Source organism: Ustilago hordei (genome assembly GCF_900519145.1).
Source record: "Ustilago hordei strain Uho2 genome assembly, contig: UHO2_contig_03, whole genome shotgun sequence".
NCBI lineage: Eukaryota > Fungi > Basidiomycota > Ustilaginomycetes > Ustilaginales > Ustilaginaceae > Ustilago > Ustilago hordei.
Window position 1 is genome coordinate 378246 of NW_024545288.1, and position 16198 is coordinate 394443.

Sequence of the window (16198 nt, forward strand, 5' to 3'; positions counted from 1 at the left end):
AGGCAAGATGGCCGAGTGGTCTAAGGCGTAGCATTAAGGAAGATATCCTGGATTGATCTAGGAAGACCTGCTATCTTCGGGCGTGGGTTCGAATCCCACTCTTGTCACCATTCTTTTTTTCTATGGTCAATTTTTTGACCACCATGAACGTGTAATTCTGAGGGAAACACGCTCTCCAATTTTCGAACAAGATCGATCAGAAAATGGACGAGTAATGGTGTTTAAACCCTTTGGAGATGATGGTTCTTGACGCCTGTCAAGCTCCGCCATCTGCAGCACGTACGCCTGCTGCCACGAAGGCCGTCTACCTTCTCTCGAAGCTAGTCATGTGTACAGTCAGACCAAGCTTGTGCAGCAGCTGTGGACTTCTCCTTTTGAGATATTTCAGACCCCTTCTGTGCCGATTGACCGCCTCCCACCGGCCTTAGGTACTACAGCACAACCATCATATCACGCGCTACCCAGAATTTGTTTAGAATCTGCTATACTCGATTGCAAGCCTGTTTAAAGCTCCGGAAACGAAGGTACATCAGAGTACGATGAAGTTAGGTGCGGTGTACTTCTTTGTGTTGTAAACCGACTTGCCGGCCTCCCATCCTGGAACGTCCTTCATGATCTCCTTCTCTCGTGCAATCTGTGCTTCGTTTCGTCGGTAAGCGTCTCGGTCCGACTCGGCCATGAGCAAAGGAATCAGGTGGATTCGCGACCACGCACGTTCCCTCTTGAGCTCTCTGTTCGTCCCAGCATCGGAGGCAATGCAAAGAAAGCATGCATGAGTATCTCATTCGGAACAAAATTGCAGGGAGAGATATTGTAGGCAGGGTGGAAGCTTACCGTTTTTCGAGGTTTCCGAGGCCGACCTTGTAGAAACCGTATGCGCAAATGGCAATGACACCGCCAAACATGGTAAGACCAGAAAGGTTCTTGCCTGGCAAGTTACGCTTGTATCGGATGGGCTGGTAGCCTCCAGAAGGAGGAAGATCCCTGTTGAGCAGCAGAGGAGCAGAGAAAGTGATGCCGGTGTGTTCGCAATGTCAGGATGCTGCTTTGTAGAAGCCAGAGCTGCATCATCTGAAAGTATAGCAGGGCTGCTGTTCATACTGTTCGGGCATTGACACTCACTGTCGGAATGGGACTATCGATGCCGGGAGCACGATTGCAGCAGATTCGTAGCAGGATATGTTATGTGCATTGTTGCATAAGAATTTCCGAGGTAGACGGTTGATGATGCGAGATTGATTGGACGTCGATAGAGAATATGTGTTGGAAGCTGTCAGTGGCCGGCTCTTCGATGCTGATTGTGAGACTTGCTGTTTGTGCTGCTTCTCTAAGCATTTTGGGCATGTTGGTGTGTCGGCTACTTACCTGCACCGCTCATGATTGCGTATATCTTGTGTGGTGAAGTTGATCAGTGTGATGCGGAGAAGGAAGGTTTCACCATCAGCGATTTCGATAGTTGGAGCTAGAGTTGCCTCTCAGACAGCGCGTTGCAGTCCGGCCAGTTCCAACTCGGAACCGACTCCAACTCAAATCGGGAGATCTGATCTCCTCCATCACCACCGCCGACTCCCGAAATTCCAACGCCCAAAAAAAAAAAAAAAAAAAAATACAAAAAATACAAAAAAAAATACAAAAAAGAAGAAAAAGTTGGACAAGTAGGAAACCTGGAAATTGTGCTCTGCTGCTTTGGTGTGGCTCAGCGAAATTTTGACGACCCTTGAAACACTTTTTCGGTTCTGTCCAGCCTTTCTCGCCATCAACAATCATCAGCTTCAATCATTATATACCCCCTTTCAACGACAACCTTAGCCACATCAAACTAGTCGCCGAGCAGCCATTTGTACCAGCAGGTCGATCAAATCGCCTCGGACTTGGACCCTCTGGAATTGGGTGCGTTGATCGAAACTACGCCTCTTCCACCTCTCATACATCTGCAACCATGGCAAAGGGCGGTGGTTCGCAGCTGTCCCAGCTCAAGTCCAAACTTCATAGCTCAGGCGTCACAGACCGTCGGCAACTATCCAAAAAGTCTCGCTCTCGCAAGGGTGGGCAAGACGAGAAAGATGCCGCCGCATCCCGCTTGAACAAGATCAACTCGATCGTCTCTGGTCTCAACCCATTCGACACAAAGGTCACCAAGCCAAAGCATGAAGTGCTTGGACGTAAGATCAAGGGCGCTGTTGGCCGTCCTGGTGCTGCTAAAGCAAGTGGTCTCGCACAACGAAGAGAGACACTGCTTCCAGAATGGCAGGCACGCAACCGCTCGGGCACCTTCGTCGACCGACGTTTCGGTGAGAACGATGCCAACATGACACCAGAGGAGAAAATGTTGGAACGATACGCCACCGAAAAGCAAAGGAGAGCAGCAAAGGGTGCTGCTTTCAACCTCAACGATGATGACGAGTTGCTCACACATTACGGACAGTCGCTCAGCGGGTTGGATGATCTAGCTGATATTCGACTTCCGGGAGATGACGATGACGAAGAGGGTAAGTTCACCATTCACACATACGGCAGAGGAGGTTTGAGATTGAAGGAAGCAGCTTTTCGAGGCATCCATATGATGATCTGCTACTGGCGACACAAACGATCCGGACAACACACAAGTACGCTGAAAAGCGCCAACCCGTGACGGTCAAAAGATTCTACTGGAGATTTCTGATGGATCCTTCGAGGCTGCTTCTTATGCTGGTCTCTCCACTCTCCCGAAAGCTGCAATGACACGCTTGCAAGGAGAATTTTGTACTGACATTAGCTCATTGACATTCTGTTTCTGCTGTAGATACTGGCCGACTCACCGCACAAGGTCACTTCGGCGGCTTCGGCGAGAATGAAGATGGCGACAAGTCCAAGGCCGACGTCATGCGCGAAGTTATTGCCAAGTCCAAATACCACAAGCTCGAACGCCAAAAGATGAAAGACGCCGACGACGAACTTCGAGAGCAGCTAGATGACGAACTCGCAGACATACGTGGACTTCTCTACGATCAAGCTCCTGTCCCAACACCAGCGCCAGCACCAGACCCGAAGGCCAAAGCAAAGATCAATGTCTTTCCCGGTCCAGCCGCTACTGGTGCCAATGCAACTGCCATCGTCGGTAACGCCAAGATGGAGTCACAAGAAGGTGCTGAGGAGAAGCCTGCCAGCTCCTATGATACGTTTGTCCGCGAGTTGGCGTTCGAGCGCAGAGCAAAGCCGCAAGACCGACTCAAGAGCGAGGAGGAGCTGGCCGCTGAGGAGGCACAGAGATTGATGAAGGCAGAGAAGGCACGCTTGAAGCGAATGCGTGGCGACAGTGATGACGAAGGCGAGGAAGAGGAAGAGGAAGAGGGAGGACGTCGCAAGCGCAAGAAGGGTACTGGCCCTTCATCAGGAACCAAGCGTGCAGCACAGGCCGACGACCTTGACGATGATTTCGAGCTGGATGGTATGACTGCTGGTGAGGTGTACGGTCTTGGTGCGGGTCTTGCTGAGAGTGGTGCTGTCGATGAGGGCGACGACGAGGAACAGGATGAGGACGGCGAAGAGGAAGAGGACGAGGATAAGGAGGAAGGTGGCGAGGGCTCAGAAGGTGGGGAAGATGAGGAAGAGGATGACGAGGACGACTTCGCCGATCTGGCTGACGCAGACGATGCAATTCAGATTGGCGAAGACCAAGAGTCGGAGCAAGAAGGTGACCATGAAGCGCTCACAGGCAGCTCCTCTAAAGCTGGTTCATCCAGCCAAGGTGGCAAAGCAGGCGCGTCAAAAGCAAAATCGACACCTGTCACCGAAACCAAGCTGCCCTTCACCTTCCCTTGCCCCGCAACCCACGACGAGCTTCTGTCGCTCCTTGAAGCTCACTCGATCGAGCCCAAGCATATCCCCACCGTCATCAAGCGTATCCGCACACTCCACCACCCCAGTCTGGCCGAAGACAACAAGTACCGCCTGCAAGCGCTCATCGGCGTCCTCATCGATCACGCTCTGCATTGGGCTGGTCAAGCACAACTCCACCAATCAAAGACAGGCGAGAAGCACAAGCTAGCATTCGCTATCGTCAACTCGGTCATCCCACACATCTTCAGTCTCTCGCAGAACTACCCTGCAGCCTCAGCAGAACACTTTGTGGGCAAGCTCGCTCTCATGCAGCGCAACCTTTCTCGAGGTCTCGCCAAGGGTCCCATCGAGGCTGATGCAAGGACGTGGCCAAGGTTGCCCGAGTTGACAATGTTGAGGTTGGTGGGCTCGGTTTGGCCGACATCCGATAAGCAGCACAATGTGACAACACCGTTGGCATTGTTGATCGCTCAGTATTTGGGCCACGCAAGGATCAGGTCGGTAAGCGACTTGGCTTCGGGTCTCTTCTTGTGTTCGCTGGTGGTGTCGAACGAGAAGGAAAGCAAGAGACTGTTCCCTGAAGCGCTCAACTTCCTCTTCTCGGCGGTCGCTATCTTGGCACCGTTGGGTGGAGAGAAGAAGCAGCGCCAAGGTTTGGCAAAGGTCCGTGCTGTAGCGGAAGAGTACGGTATCCCAACTCCTGACGTCAATGCACATCATACTCGCCACCTCCGTCTTTCCGGCGAGGACTCGGTCGAGCAAGCACAGGAAGCGGTCGACCTTCCGAGCTTGATCACCTCCAAATCAACCGACGACTCCGCCTTGCAGCAGCAACAATCCTCAACCCTCCTTCCCGTCGCGCTTTCCCTCATTTCTAACTTCAGCGAGCTCTACAACGGCTCTACATCCTACGTCGAGCTCTTCACTCCCTTCTCTACCCTCCTTTCGCTCTCACTTTCGACTTCTTCCTCCGCCCTCTCTACCAGCCTGGACCGCAATCTCAAGAACGCCTCCTCCTCCCGCCGCTACTTGAGATTGCAGGCCCACCGAGCAATCGCCATCGCCTCTCACGTCCCCAAGTTCGACCAACAGGGTTACAATCCAGACCGCAAGTCTGCCCTCGACCCCGATGCCGAGCGTGTCCAGATGCAAAAGATGAAGGCGCTCATCAAGAAGGAGCGCAAGGGCGCGATTCGCGAGTTGCGCAGAGACAACCAGTTCATTGCAGAGGTCCGGAGACAGGATCAGGCAGAGGAAGATCAGAGTTACAAGAAGAAGATGGACAAGATCATGTCGACGTTGCAGGTGGAGAGAAGCGAGCAGAAGCAATTGGAGAGGGCAAAGGCCAACATCAAGAGACGTGCGGGCAAGAAGTGAGCATTCGGGTTTTCTTTGGCATTTAATATTCATCACTTGTACACTACCACACACACATACACATACATGCGGAAGTTTGTTCACTGCATTGGTTCGTAGACCAATGTGTGGGTTGTGAGATTTGTCGAGACATGCAGGTGTTCTGTGAGCGAGAGATGACGAGGTGTGAAGGAGGTTGAGTGGGGTGAACAGCAGAAGAAAGCTTTCAGGGTCCAGCTCGCGATGGAGGTCACTAGTGGAAAAACACATTTCGAGCCTTCTGGCGCGCGCACGAAGCAACTCCACCGACCGCGGATGCTTCTTTCTTGCCTTCTTGCCACACCTTCTGCGTCACCGACTCTCCCATTGACGCTTTGTGCAGCAGCAGCGACCCTGCTCAGCACCTGATACAAGCTCCTCATCGGAATCAAACCTGGAAGCTCTACCGAAGAGCTCACATCGGTCAAAATGTCAGTTCCACCAACAACTTGGTCGCACTCGACCTCCCGCCCACCACCTTCGACCGCCTCTTCCTCCAACACCCCCAACATACCCTCCTCAACCGCCCCTTCACTGCAACCCACAACTCGAGGCATCGATCTGGGCGGCTGGTCTGTCCGTGTCACCTCCGGTCCTATTGGCTCTTCTGCCGAGATGGACGCTCTGTCCGATCTCTTAGGAATTCCACCACCTGAAATGGCATTTCCTCACAACTCTCTTGTCCTGCAACACTCCGACTCTGGCTTCAGTTTATGTCTCGACGCAGTCCGCACTCTGCGTTCCATCGAAGGCGTCCAGCCTCAGAACAGGCTTTACGGTGTCGACTGCCGTGAAACCCCGTCAACTTCCAAAGGGTCTAGTGGGCTAGGCGCAAAGCCAAAGGCAAAGTCTTCTGGCGGATCGATCAAAGTCGCATACGCTAAAGAATGGGGGAAGAGCCGGAACGAGTTCGTCTCATCCTCAACCACCTCTGCGGAAGGTGGAAAGGAAGAAGGGGGATCGCACTTCGGCAGCAACACAGCAGACATCACCGCAGCAAAAGATTACGATTGGACTTACAGCTCTACCTGGGCTGGTGCACTCAATTCTACCTCTCCTCAACCGATGTTGCCTACGCAAACAACACCAAGTCTCGCAGCTGGGCTGAAACCGCTCGAGTCGCCAAGCGATGGGAAGGAGGAATGGTACGAACCTGGCTCAGATCCAGCAAGAGACAGAATTCCAGTGGAGAGACTGGGCCCCTCGAGTGGAGAACCTATTCTATTTTACGATGACATAGTGCTGTATGAAGACGAGCTGGCAGACAATGGAAGCAGTATAGTTAACGTTAAAGTAAGAGTTATGCCCAGTGGATTCTTGGTACTGCAACGATTCTTTCTACGTGTTGACGACGTGTTGTTTCGAGTATTCGACACTCGGTTGTACTGCGCATTCCCACCTCCTCCTGTACCCAAACACATCTCACAACCAATCCCTTCCACCCTTCCAACAAACCTAAACCAACTCTTACTCGGAACACCACGCACCGCCATAAAGCCAAAGGATAACGACGTCACCATGTCCACCATCACCAACGATACCACCTCAGACGAGGAAGAAGGCTACATCCCGCGCCTAATCCGCGAATGTTCCGGCAGCGAAGCATCCTATTCGCTCGTCCGATCCCATCTTCCACTCTATAAACCACACGATCTGTCACCCCTAACAGACATCAATTGGGTCTATAACACCTTAACTAAGATCGAAAGGACTCGGTCGACGACGTATCACGCGAATATAGCGAGGGGGCAACAGCTGCCGAGGTTAGGTGATAAGGATGCAACCGCGGGAGCAAAGTTTTTGAGTCCGAGTACACCCGCAGCGAGGTTCGCGGCGGGGAGGGTGGATCTGAGTCCTGCTCAAGCACCTGTGGCGGTTGTGGGAGGAGATGCAGGAGCGAGGATTGTAGGTGAAGTAGCGGAACAAGGTGAGGCGAGGGAAGAATGGGCTGGTTGTGGTGGGAGAGTTGATGTTGCGGTTCTTAGATCACATTCTTAGATTTCTGCAGGAATCACATTCGTTCGCACATCTGTTCAAGTCTGTGTACTCGATGTGATCGATGTGATCCGCATGTGAAGGAGGGTGTGAGGCTAACGAACATCGATAGGTGGTACGATAAGGGGCACCATCCCCCACTCGAAATTTTCCGCTTCGAATGCAGCCAATACTTCTTTCGTCAGATCTTCCTTCGGCACTGAGTTCTTGTATGGGTCTTCTACCTTAGGACCACCTGCTGCTGTCGTTGGAGCTCCGCCAAACGCGCCTGTTGCACCACCGAAAGCAGACCCGCCAAACGCTAAAGTTGTGCTACCAAAGGCACTTGGTGCAGCTGTGGACCCAAACGCGCTTCCTCCTGTCCCTGGAGCTGGAGTTGCGGTGTTGGTGCTGGGGGTGGAGCCCAAAGTAGAAGTGCTACCAAAAGCAGAAGCTTGTTGCGCGGAAGTGGATCCGAAAGCGGATGGTGTTGTTGTGCTGCCGAATGCGATGCCCGTCGATGCAGGTTGACCGAAGGTTGAGGTGCTACCAAACGCACTACCTGTCGCTGCAGGTGTTGTCGGGCCGAAAGCTGAAGCTTGGCCAAATGCACTTCCTGTAGCCGCAGCTGGTGCACCAAAAGCAGATCCTTGCGCGGGTGGTTTGGCTCCAAACGCATTTCCTCCGAACGCTGATGCTGGTTGCTGCTGCTGTCCACCGAAAGCACTCGCTTGTCCACCACCAAAAGCACTCGCTGTCCCTGACCCCGGTGCCGCTACGCCTTGTTGCTGCTGCCTCTTCTTCTCACTTCTATTCCTTTCCGCTTGCTGCATCGCAGCATTACTATTCCCGGCCAAACGCCTGTACTCTCCATCAGCTTCACTGAAAAGCTTCTGTTCATGTGCCGCATATTGCGTGTCCTGCCCGGCCGCCCGCGCTTGATACGCCATGACTCTAAGCTCATCCTGACTGACATCTTTGCCTGCTATCAAATTCGGTTCCCCTCGAGCAGGTCCATATGCGGAGAGCTTCCATAGTGGTCGACCGTGTGTGCCCATGTCTTCGGCGATAGAGGCGGCTGTGAGAGATACTTCGGGGAGGTTAGAGTCGCCGTATTGGTTGGTTTTGGAGGAGAATGGGGAGGTTGGGTTGAGTTTAACAAGGGTTGACGGAATTGCTGATGAAGCGGAAGCGGAAGCGGAAGTTGAAGGCGTTGGATTCGAGGCAGCGGGACCTGTGGGAGGCGTGGAACCGAACGTGGAGGGCCGGGCCTGCGAGCCGAACGCGGACGAAGAGCCGAATGCAGAAGGTGTTGAAGAAGAGCCGAACGCCGAGGCAGGTGCTGTAGTTGTGCTAAATGCTGACGGAGCAGTAGGAGCGCCGAATGCAGATGTTGGTGTAGACGTAGATCCAAACGCTGAAGGTTTTGCCGCTGAGCCGAACGCAGAAGGTGTGGAAGTTGACCCAAAGGCAGAAGGAGTCGACGTAGAGCCGAAAGCCGAAGGCCCCGTTGGTGCGCCAAATGCTGATGTTGGGCCACTCGTCGATCCGAATGCTGAGCCTGGTTTGTTCACCCCTCCAAAAGCCGAAGTTGGTGTTGAAGTGGAGCCAAACGCGCTTGGTGCTGCAGCTCCTCCTCCAAACGCTGACGCAGCACTAGCTCCAAAAGCAGACCTTCCACCCCCTGCTGAAGTGCCAAACGCACTCTGTCCGCCAAAAGCACTTGGTGCTGCTGTTCCAAATGCACTTCCTCCTGGCTTTGCTGCGCTGCCGAACGCGCTTCCTCCTGTTGCACTACTGCCAAAAGCGGAGGTCGAGCCAAAAGCACTGGGTTGACCGAATGCACTGCCTCCACCACTGCCTGCTCCACCAAACGCAGATGGTGGAGCAAAGGCGCTCTGACCAAAGCCACTGCGACCTGGTCCTCCACCAGCGCCGCCCTGTGGGTGTTCGAACTTGCAGTTGTTACCGTATGCGCATCGGTTCTGGAGGAAGAATTTGCAGACCACCATCGTGAGCCGGCTATGTGGGACGCGTGTAGGTGAATGTTTTGAGTGCAGCCATGAAAGGGGTATCGAAAGCTGGACAGCCGGCAGGTCCAGATTGCAATGTTTGCCAGACCGATGTCGGAATGATTTGAGGGAAGTGTTGGTTGGAAGAGGGTTGGTTGGAAGAGTGTTGGTTGGAAGAGTGTTGGTTGGAAAGAGGGTTTGATGGACAGCTGTAACTCGGAAGTCGGGGCGTTGGCGAAGCGCGAAAGAAGGCCGATTTCCGAGCTGCTGCCTCCACTCCACTTTGACTTTCGAAGATTCCTTCCTAACTTCTTCTGATCCTACTCATTCATCTCCCGCCTTTGCGTACTTGTTGACAAGATGGTAAGCATGCGCTCACGGCCGAAGCATACTTGTATGACCGGTTCCTCTGACGTGCTCTTCTTTGCCCCATCGCGCTTGTAGTCGCTGCAATTTTTGAGCGACAAAGAAAGCCTCCCTTCACAATCCTCAACGTCACCGATCGTCTCAGTATGCTGGACGGCACCCTCAAATTCGTCGCAAGGGCTCATCTTCGCCGGTGACCTGAAGGGCAGTATCAAAGTCTTTGATGCTGGCTCTGGTCTGGCCTATCGCAATCTTCCAACAGCACATTCCAACGCAGTACACTGTCTCTCCACTGATGCGAAAGGCACAATGGTCCTCTCTTCCGCAATTGACGGCTCGATCGCACTCTGGGACATCAAGCCTTTCTATCAGTCTCCTGCTCCATCAGCTGGAGAAGGCGAAAATGAGGGAACAGTAGGGAACGTCGATCCACCACTATTGTCCTTGCCAGTAGAAGATACGGAATCGTTGATCGTCTCAAAACTCGATTCGCTAAAAGAAAAGTTCAAGCCGTCCGAAGCATGGAAAACAGTCCTCGCCCCATATGACTACCATTTTGCTGCTACAGGCGCAGGTGCAAGAGTGTCGGGCCACTTGATCGACCACCAAACGTTTGGAGTAGGGGATGATGAAGGCGAAATGCCAAGCTACCTTGCTGAGCTAAAAGATCTCTTCGGCCTCTCCCTCGCCTTTTCTGGCTATGGCCTAATTGCCGTGGGCACGAACAGTGGTCATGTTCTGCTCTATCGCTCATCAGCAAACGCTAACATTCTCAGTCTCGTGACAGTGATAGCAGACCATGCATCACCGATCCGTAGCCTTGCTTTCACGGATAATCTACTGCTCGTTGGATCCGACAACAGAACGATCACCGTTCACGATATTAAACCTGTTGTCGATGATGCACGGTACGAATCAACAGATTCGATGTCGGTTAGTACCGTTGCATCTCTCACGGCTCATAAAGGATGGATCTTGGGCTTGGAAGGTGTTCCAGGTGCGCAAGGTGTATTTGCAAGCATAAGTGCGGATAAGAGTATCAAGTTTTGGGATTTGGGATCTGCTACGAAGAACACGCCGGTTTGGAATGGTAGTGAGGTCAATCAAATTCGAGCGTTTTCATTCCAGCCTCTACCGAAGATGGAGGACCATGAGGATCCGAAGAAGCGAGAAAAGACAACAGGTTCCATGACGAGATTTGTGACTGCTAGCGAAGATGGTAGATTGAGATGGTATAGAGGGGCTGGACTGGGGTGAACACTCTCGGCGAATCAATCAAAGTACACCCTGTCAGTTCTTACAGTGTGTTGCAAGTGTATATTGCTGTGTGTGTGAGAGAGACTACCAACTTCCATCCTCGCTCAATCTCTCTAACTCCATCTCTCCCTCTACTTCCCTCTCTTCCGCCTTCTCCTCATCTTCATCGTCGAAGTCATCGTCAGACCAATCATCAGGAAACATCACCCTCGCATCTCTGTTCCTCCTCAACCTTCCCCTCTCCTGATCAAAGCATCTGAAATACTCTCCCAATCCTCGCAATTGTAACATTGCATGCAAAGATGCACCCAACGCCCGGCTTTCTTCTGGCACCTCCCCTTTATCTCCTGAAGTGGTGGTGGAGGGAGTACCATATATCCAGATCGGACCACTAACAGGCTCTACATTAACTTCAGCAACGTAGCGTCGTGTACCATCAGCTACTTGCGAATGATAGAATGGTTGATGTCGACCTCCTCTCCTAGCACCAGATGAAGCGGGGAGACGATCAACACCCATATTGACAATCCAATCTTCTGGGGCTGCACAGTAGGGGTCCCACCCAAGAATTGCTCCCGCGTAATGATACGTGCGGTGGCGAAAGATCGTTCCAACTCGATAACTTATCAGATCTTCCTCTTCGCCTGTATCATCTTCTTGCTGCTCTGTGGGTGAAGTGACTGAGGCTCGGCATTGTCGCTGCCGCCTAGACTCAGGTCCAGATCGTCGGTTCACTCTAGGCACTTCGCTATCCTTCGCTCTTACAGCTTGCAGCATCCTAGCAAGCACGATTCTTGCGCTTGGATTCGTCACCAACCCCTCTCTCGGAGTTCCTTCTCTAGCTTCTCTGATGGAAAACCCTCCTTCGACGCTACTCTCACTCCCCTCGCTATCCGCGCCATCCTCGTCCATGCTGTTCGTCGAATCTGCTTGTGAAGCACCGAGGAAATCCGTCTCAATCACCTCAACATCCAACATGAAATAACTCTGCAGAAATCCAGCAATCCAATCCACCTCTCTCGCATTCACCTGCGTACTCAGCCTCAAAAACGCATTCACAGCCGCATACTTTGCTGCCTGCTGTTCGTGTTCTGACCAATGATCCGCTCTGCGATGCAGGTGATCGCGTACCCGAGTCCAATCGTTGTCTGCTGCTCGGTGCTGCATCCATTCCCTAAACAGCTCCGATGGTGTGTTTGCTAGTTTGATCCAGGAATCAGGAGCTGAAGTAAGGCTGCGCATTGACTCGGATCTCCAGCTTCGAACAATGTTCCATACTGTCTCGTCTTCAGCGATATCTGCCTCTGATTCGAGTGCTGCTGCTACTCGAGAGGTCATAGCCTCATGTTCGGCCGCATCCGTCCGCCCATGCAAAGAGCTGAGGAAGGAATGATCAACTCGTACAAGCTGAGACCATTGCTGTTCCAAACGAGAAGATCGACGATTGAGCTCCATATTGCGGATTGCACTTCTTGCCTGCCCTCCAAGCTGCATAGTTCTTGGCAAGATCTGAGCCCGTTGCACACTGCTCAAGATATTCCTTGCTGCTCGTTGAACCATACTACTCGGTGCCGCTGGACACCAGAAATCGTCTGTGGGAGGAATCCCCATTCGACCGATCCACTCTGTCAGGTCAGCTCTGTCCAAGATGGGTGGTCGCTGTTGCAGCCAAGATGGGCGTCTTGCGAAGGGGTCTGTTGGAGTTGGTTCGTGAGCATCGTATGCGACGGTAGTGTACTCGCATACGTCCAGCCAGAACAGTCCGTGCGGTGCTGATGTCAGAGAATCTTCTGGCCCGGGCCAAGGACCCGTAGGATTGGCACAAACGAAAGCAAGGATCCGCATCGGGAAGTTGCACAGCGATGCTTGGAGACCAAGACGATTAGCAACGCCGCAGAAGATCAGTGTTAGACTGAGAGGTAAGGTCTCGCGATTGGTGGTGAAGCAGCGATGGAGGAAATGGTTGTCGAGGTCTGAGAAAAGGTCGCCTTGTGCACCACGGAAGCCGTGGTCGGCAAGGAAGTCGCAGATTGCCGTCGTCATCTCTTTGGCCTTGTCAAGGGTGCTAGCCCTTTGAGTCTCTTGTTCCGCTAGTATGGGGAGGCGCTGCTGGAGGTAGAGGTCGCAAGCTGCTGCGAGAAGATCGATTTGTGCTTCGACATATTTTGCTTCACCTCCACGGAACATCGTGAGCATCGATACTGCTTTCTCCGTGGCTGATGGTTCGAAGTGGTCTAACGATCCTGGTTGGTTGTCTTCTGCTGCATCAACGGAGAGCTTTTTCATGATCTGCATAGCTTCTCGTCGCTGTTGATGCTCGAGCATTTCCCTGGCATGGTGAAGAATGACCAGATGGTGAGTGTCGGAGCGAAGGGTCGTGGGAAGATGCGCGTGATATGCTTTCAGACGGTACCCTGTCGAATCATATGCCAGGGCGTCCTTGCCTGAGTTTTCATTCGAAGCAGCGCTCCTTGATGAAGAAGTGAGTCCACTGGGGCTCCAGGAAGGGCAGCTGGACTGAGCCTCAACTATGGCTGTCAGCACATCCGTCGTGTCATTAGCAAAGCGCAGAGCCAGTGACGTGATGGCTGGAATCCTTCCGTGGGTTGCCTCGACTTGTTGGTAGAGCGTGTCGATGACCTCCTGGTCGATTTGTATCCTCTCAACAAAAAGTCGATAAAAGTCTATCTTGGCAGGAGCTGGAAGTGACCCATCACTTGGCTGCGTCGTTAACCGATCGACAAGCTGCAGGTAGCGAAACGGCGACTCCGTCTCTGAAGCGAGCGGCAGTTGTTTCTCTGTTGCTGCTCGCCGCGCGTGCTCTTCGAGCCGCCGTAATTTCTTCTGACGCCGCCACTGGTTGGTGCCTCGTTGCTCCTCTCGTTTCGGGTCTCCAGAGGTCCATCGTAGAAAGTAGGGTTGCTCCCATAAAGCGGATGATGTGGCTATTCGATAGAAAGTGTTGCTGCATTGCAAGGCGATGCCGAGTGATCGAGGATCTAGGTATGAAAAAATGTGGTAGATGACCTCATCTGGCAGTATAACGGCCATGCTGAGCCGTCTGCCGAGCTTTTCTCAGCTCAGTCGAGTCAGGTTTCGGGACCTTGGTGAGAAAGACCATGCCGTGGCCGTGGCTGGGACTTGAGGCTCGGGGAGAGTCGATTGAGGTGTTTACTCAATCTAGAGCTGTGGTTCGATGTGATGAGGAGAAGGAGAGGTGCTTCGTGTGTCACCATCGGCTGCTTCTGAAGGCAACAGCAGCGTTGCGGCACACAAAAACCTCCACATCATGCTTCTTAAAAGCGGGGGGGAGCCTATCGGCCGGCAAAAAAAAAAAAAAAAAAAAAAAAAAAAAAAGTCAAGTTTTCGAATTTTTTGAGAAAGCGAAGAAAGCTGCAGCGCTGCTTCATTGGTCTTTGGTCTGTTGCACAACAACCTCACACCACCATTCTAACTACAAATCACATACTCCATCTTTCTATCCAGCACAAGCAGCGGCCTTAAAGTACCACGGCCATGTCGACTTGGGCTGCAATGGCCGCAGCCGGCGCTGCAAAGGCGTCGGAAGCCGCTCCGAAGGATGACCAATTTACAACAGAAGCATTCGACTCGACCAACGCACCCGCTTCAACATCAGCCTCTGCCGACGACACAGCCTCGCAATCTGGCGTGAGAACCAAGAAGCCGCGTATCGACACCCTCATCCTTGACGCTGGTGCTCTCATCATGCGTGCGCCACTCGACGGTCTTGCTTCCGAATACTATATCCCACCGAGAGTCGTCGAGGAGATCAAGCACGCTTCAGCACGCGAGTATCTCGAGTCTCTGCGACTCCGACCCGACTTCAAGCTCCATGTTATTCAGCCTGGTACTGCTAGTATGGTGGCTGTTTCGCAGTTCGCTAAGAAGACAGGTGATATCGGAGTGTTGTCGACGCAGGATTTGGAGGTCATTGCTCTCACATATGAGAGGGAGGTCAGCAGACATGGCCACAAGCGTATTAGAAGCAGTCCAGATGGAAAGAGGGGAGAGGCTGCTGCGTCTACTTCAACCTCTGTTAAGAAGGAGGATGAGGAAGGACAAGCTTCCACTTCGCGATCATCGTCAGCTGATGCGAAGGCAGCTCGCCGGGCAGCGATCGAGAAGAAGCGCCAACAGAAAGCCGAGGCAAAGCAGAAGCAGCTTGAGGAGGATGCCGCTGCAGAAGGTCTTACTGTCGACCAGCTTGTAGCGAGACGCATCAAGGAGAACCGAGAGAAGAAGGCTGCCAAGAAGCAGGCCAAGGAGGCTGCTGCTGCCGAACCAGAGCCAGCACAGCAAGCGTCCGAACAAGCGGAAGAGGACTCCCAAGGGCAAGCGTCTACCTTTCACGCCGAGGCAGGTCCCGAACAAGGATGGGTCGGCGACGCAGACTACACCGACCAAGAATCCGACGGGGAAGGTGATGGAGCGTGGATCACACCTGACAATGTCCAAAAAGCCAAGAACCTCAGCATGGGCTTCGTTTCCGACAGTCGTATGCCAGGCTGGAAGTACGTCGAAGAGTCCAAGGACAACCTTCCAGAGCCCGCTGAACTCCTCACACCTGAAGAGCCTCTCGAAGAAGGTTGGTCGCGTGTCGAATCATCCAGCAAAGCCAAAGCCAAGCAGCAGCAGGTCTCAAACAAAGGTCACCTATCCCGCGACTTCAACGACCCTTCCATTCAGTCCCGACCTTCGCTCACATGGGATGCAATGGGCAACACCTCCAAAGAAGGTCACATGACTGTCGCATGCATTACTGGTGATTTTGCCGTTCAGAACGTTCTCCTTCAGATGGGTCTCTCCTTGGTCGGTGTTCACGGCTCGCGTGTTCGCGCGGTCAAATCCTTCGTTCTCCGTTGCCACGCTTGTATGAAGGTCTGCAAGGATATGGAGAAGAAGTTCTGTCCAGTCTGCGGCAATGCTTCGCTCACCAAAGTCGCCGTTACTGTTGACGACACTGCGAAAGGCGGGTTCCAGTTGCATCTCAAGAAGAACTACAGGTTCAATTTGCGTGGTACCAAGTACTCGATCCCTGCGCCTAAGCCTGGTTCTGCTTCAGGTGGTAAGACTGGTGGCTCAGGGTTGATCTTGAGGGAGGATCAGTTGGAGTGGCAGAGAGCGTTGGCAAAGGAGGCTAGTAGGAAGAGGAAGGAGGAGAGAGCACTGGACAAGGCAATGCGCGCTGGTAAGGATTCCTTGTCGGTTAGGTATGAAGAGGCCTGGGATACAGGAGACATTTTTCTGGGTAGTCAGTTTGCGTCGAGAGATAAGAGCAACTTGCCGGTCATCGGACACGGGAGGAAGAACCCAAATGCCAACCGTCGTACTCGCAAGTAGAATTCTGCTCGGTT

The 16198-nt window shown here is 53.0% G+C and overlaps 7 protein-coding genes and 1 non-coding gene across 8 annotated transcripts; 5 read left to right on the plus strand and 3 right to left on the minus strand.

Moving 5' to 3' along the window:
- Nucleotide 1: 1 nt before the first annotated feature.
- tRNA-Leu(AAG) lies at nucleotides 2-107 on the plus strand. Its single transcript has one exon. It is a non-coding gene; the product is annotated as a tRNA-Leu (tRNA).
- Nucleotides 108-529: 422 nt separating this feature from the next.
- On the minus strand, nucleotides 530-1378 carry UHO2_01756 (uncharacterized protein; the record flags this gene model as incomplete). Its single annotated transcript, XM_041559193.1, has 3 exons — nucleotides 530-731; nucleotides 835-964; nucleotides 1366-1378. The coding sequence occupies 3 exons, from the start codon at nucleotides 1376-1378 to the stop codon at nucleotides 530-532; spliced, it is 345 nt and encodes a 114-aa protein (XP_041415127.1).
- Nucleotides 1379-1939: 561 nt separating this feature from the next.
- Nucleotides 1940-5196, plus strand: UHO2_01757 (uncharacterized protein; the record flags this gene model as incomplete). Its single annotated transcript, XM_041559194.1, has 2 exons — nucleotides 1940-2489; nucleotides 2783-5196. 2 exons carry the CDS (start codon nucleotides 1940-1942, stop codon nucleotides 5194-5196), a joined length of 2964 nt encoding a protein of 987 aa, XP_041415128.1.
- A 447-nt stretch (nucleotides 5197-5643) lies between these two features.
- On the plus strand, nucleotides 5644-7212 carry UHO2_01758 (uncharacterized protein; the record flags this gene model as incomplete). The annotated part of the gene is made up of 1 exon (XM_041559195.1): nucleotides 5644-7212. One exon carries the CDS (start codon nucleotides 5644-5646, stop codon nucleotides 7210-7212), a length of 1569 nt encoding a protein of 522 aa, XP_041415129.1.
- Nucleotides 7213-7304: 92 nt separating this feature from the next.
- On the minus strand, nucleotides 7305-9200 carry UHO2_01759 (uncharacterized protein; the record flags this gene model as incomplete). Its single annotated transcript, XM_041559196.1, has 1 exon — nucleotides 7305-9200. The coding sequence occupies one exon, from the start codon at nucleotides 9198-9200 to the stop codon at nucleotides 7305-7307; it is 1896 nt and encodes a 631-aa protein (XP_041415130.1).
- Nucleotides 9201-9875: 675 nt separating this feature from the next.
- On the plus strand, nucleotides 9876-10823 carry UHO2_01760 (uncharacterized protein; the record flags this gene model as incomplete). The annotated part of the gene is made up of 1 exon (XM_041559197.1): nucleotides 9876-10823. The coding sequence occupies one exon, from the start codon at nucleotides 9876-9878 to the stop codon at nucleotides 10821-10823; it is 948 nt and encodes a 315-aa protein (XP_041415131.1).
- An 84-nt stretch (nucleotides 10824-10907) lies between these two features.
- UHO2_01761 (uncharacterized protein) lies at nucleotides 10908-13874 on the minus strand (the record flags this gene model as incomplete). The annotated part of the gene is made up of 1 exon (XM_041559198.1): nucleotides 10908-13874. The coding sequence occupies one exon, from the start codon at nucleotides 13872-13874 to the stop codon at nucleotides 10908-10910; it is 2967 nt and encodes a 988-aa protein (XP_041415132.1).
- A 465-nt stretch (nucleotides 13875-14339) lies between these two features.
- On the plus strand, nucleotides 14340-16184 carry UHO2_01762 (related to NOB1 - essential nuclear protein involved in proteasome maturation and synthesis of 40S ribosomal subunits; the record flags this gene model as incomplete). Its single annotated transcript, XM_041559199.1, has 1 exon — nucleotides 14340-16184. One exon carries the CDS (start codon nucleotides 14340-14342, stop codon nucleotides 16182-16184), a length of 1845 nt encoding a protein of 614 aa, XP_041415133.1.
- Between the last annotated feature and the right edge of the window lie 14 nt (nucleotides 16185-16198).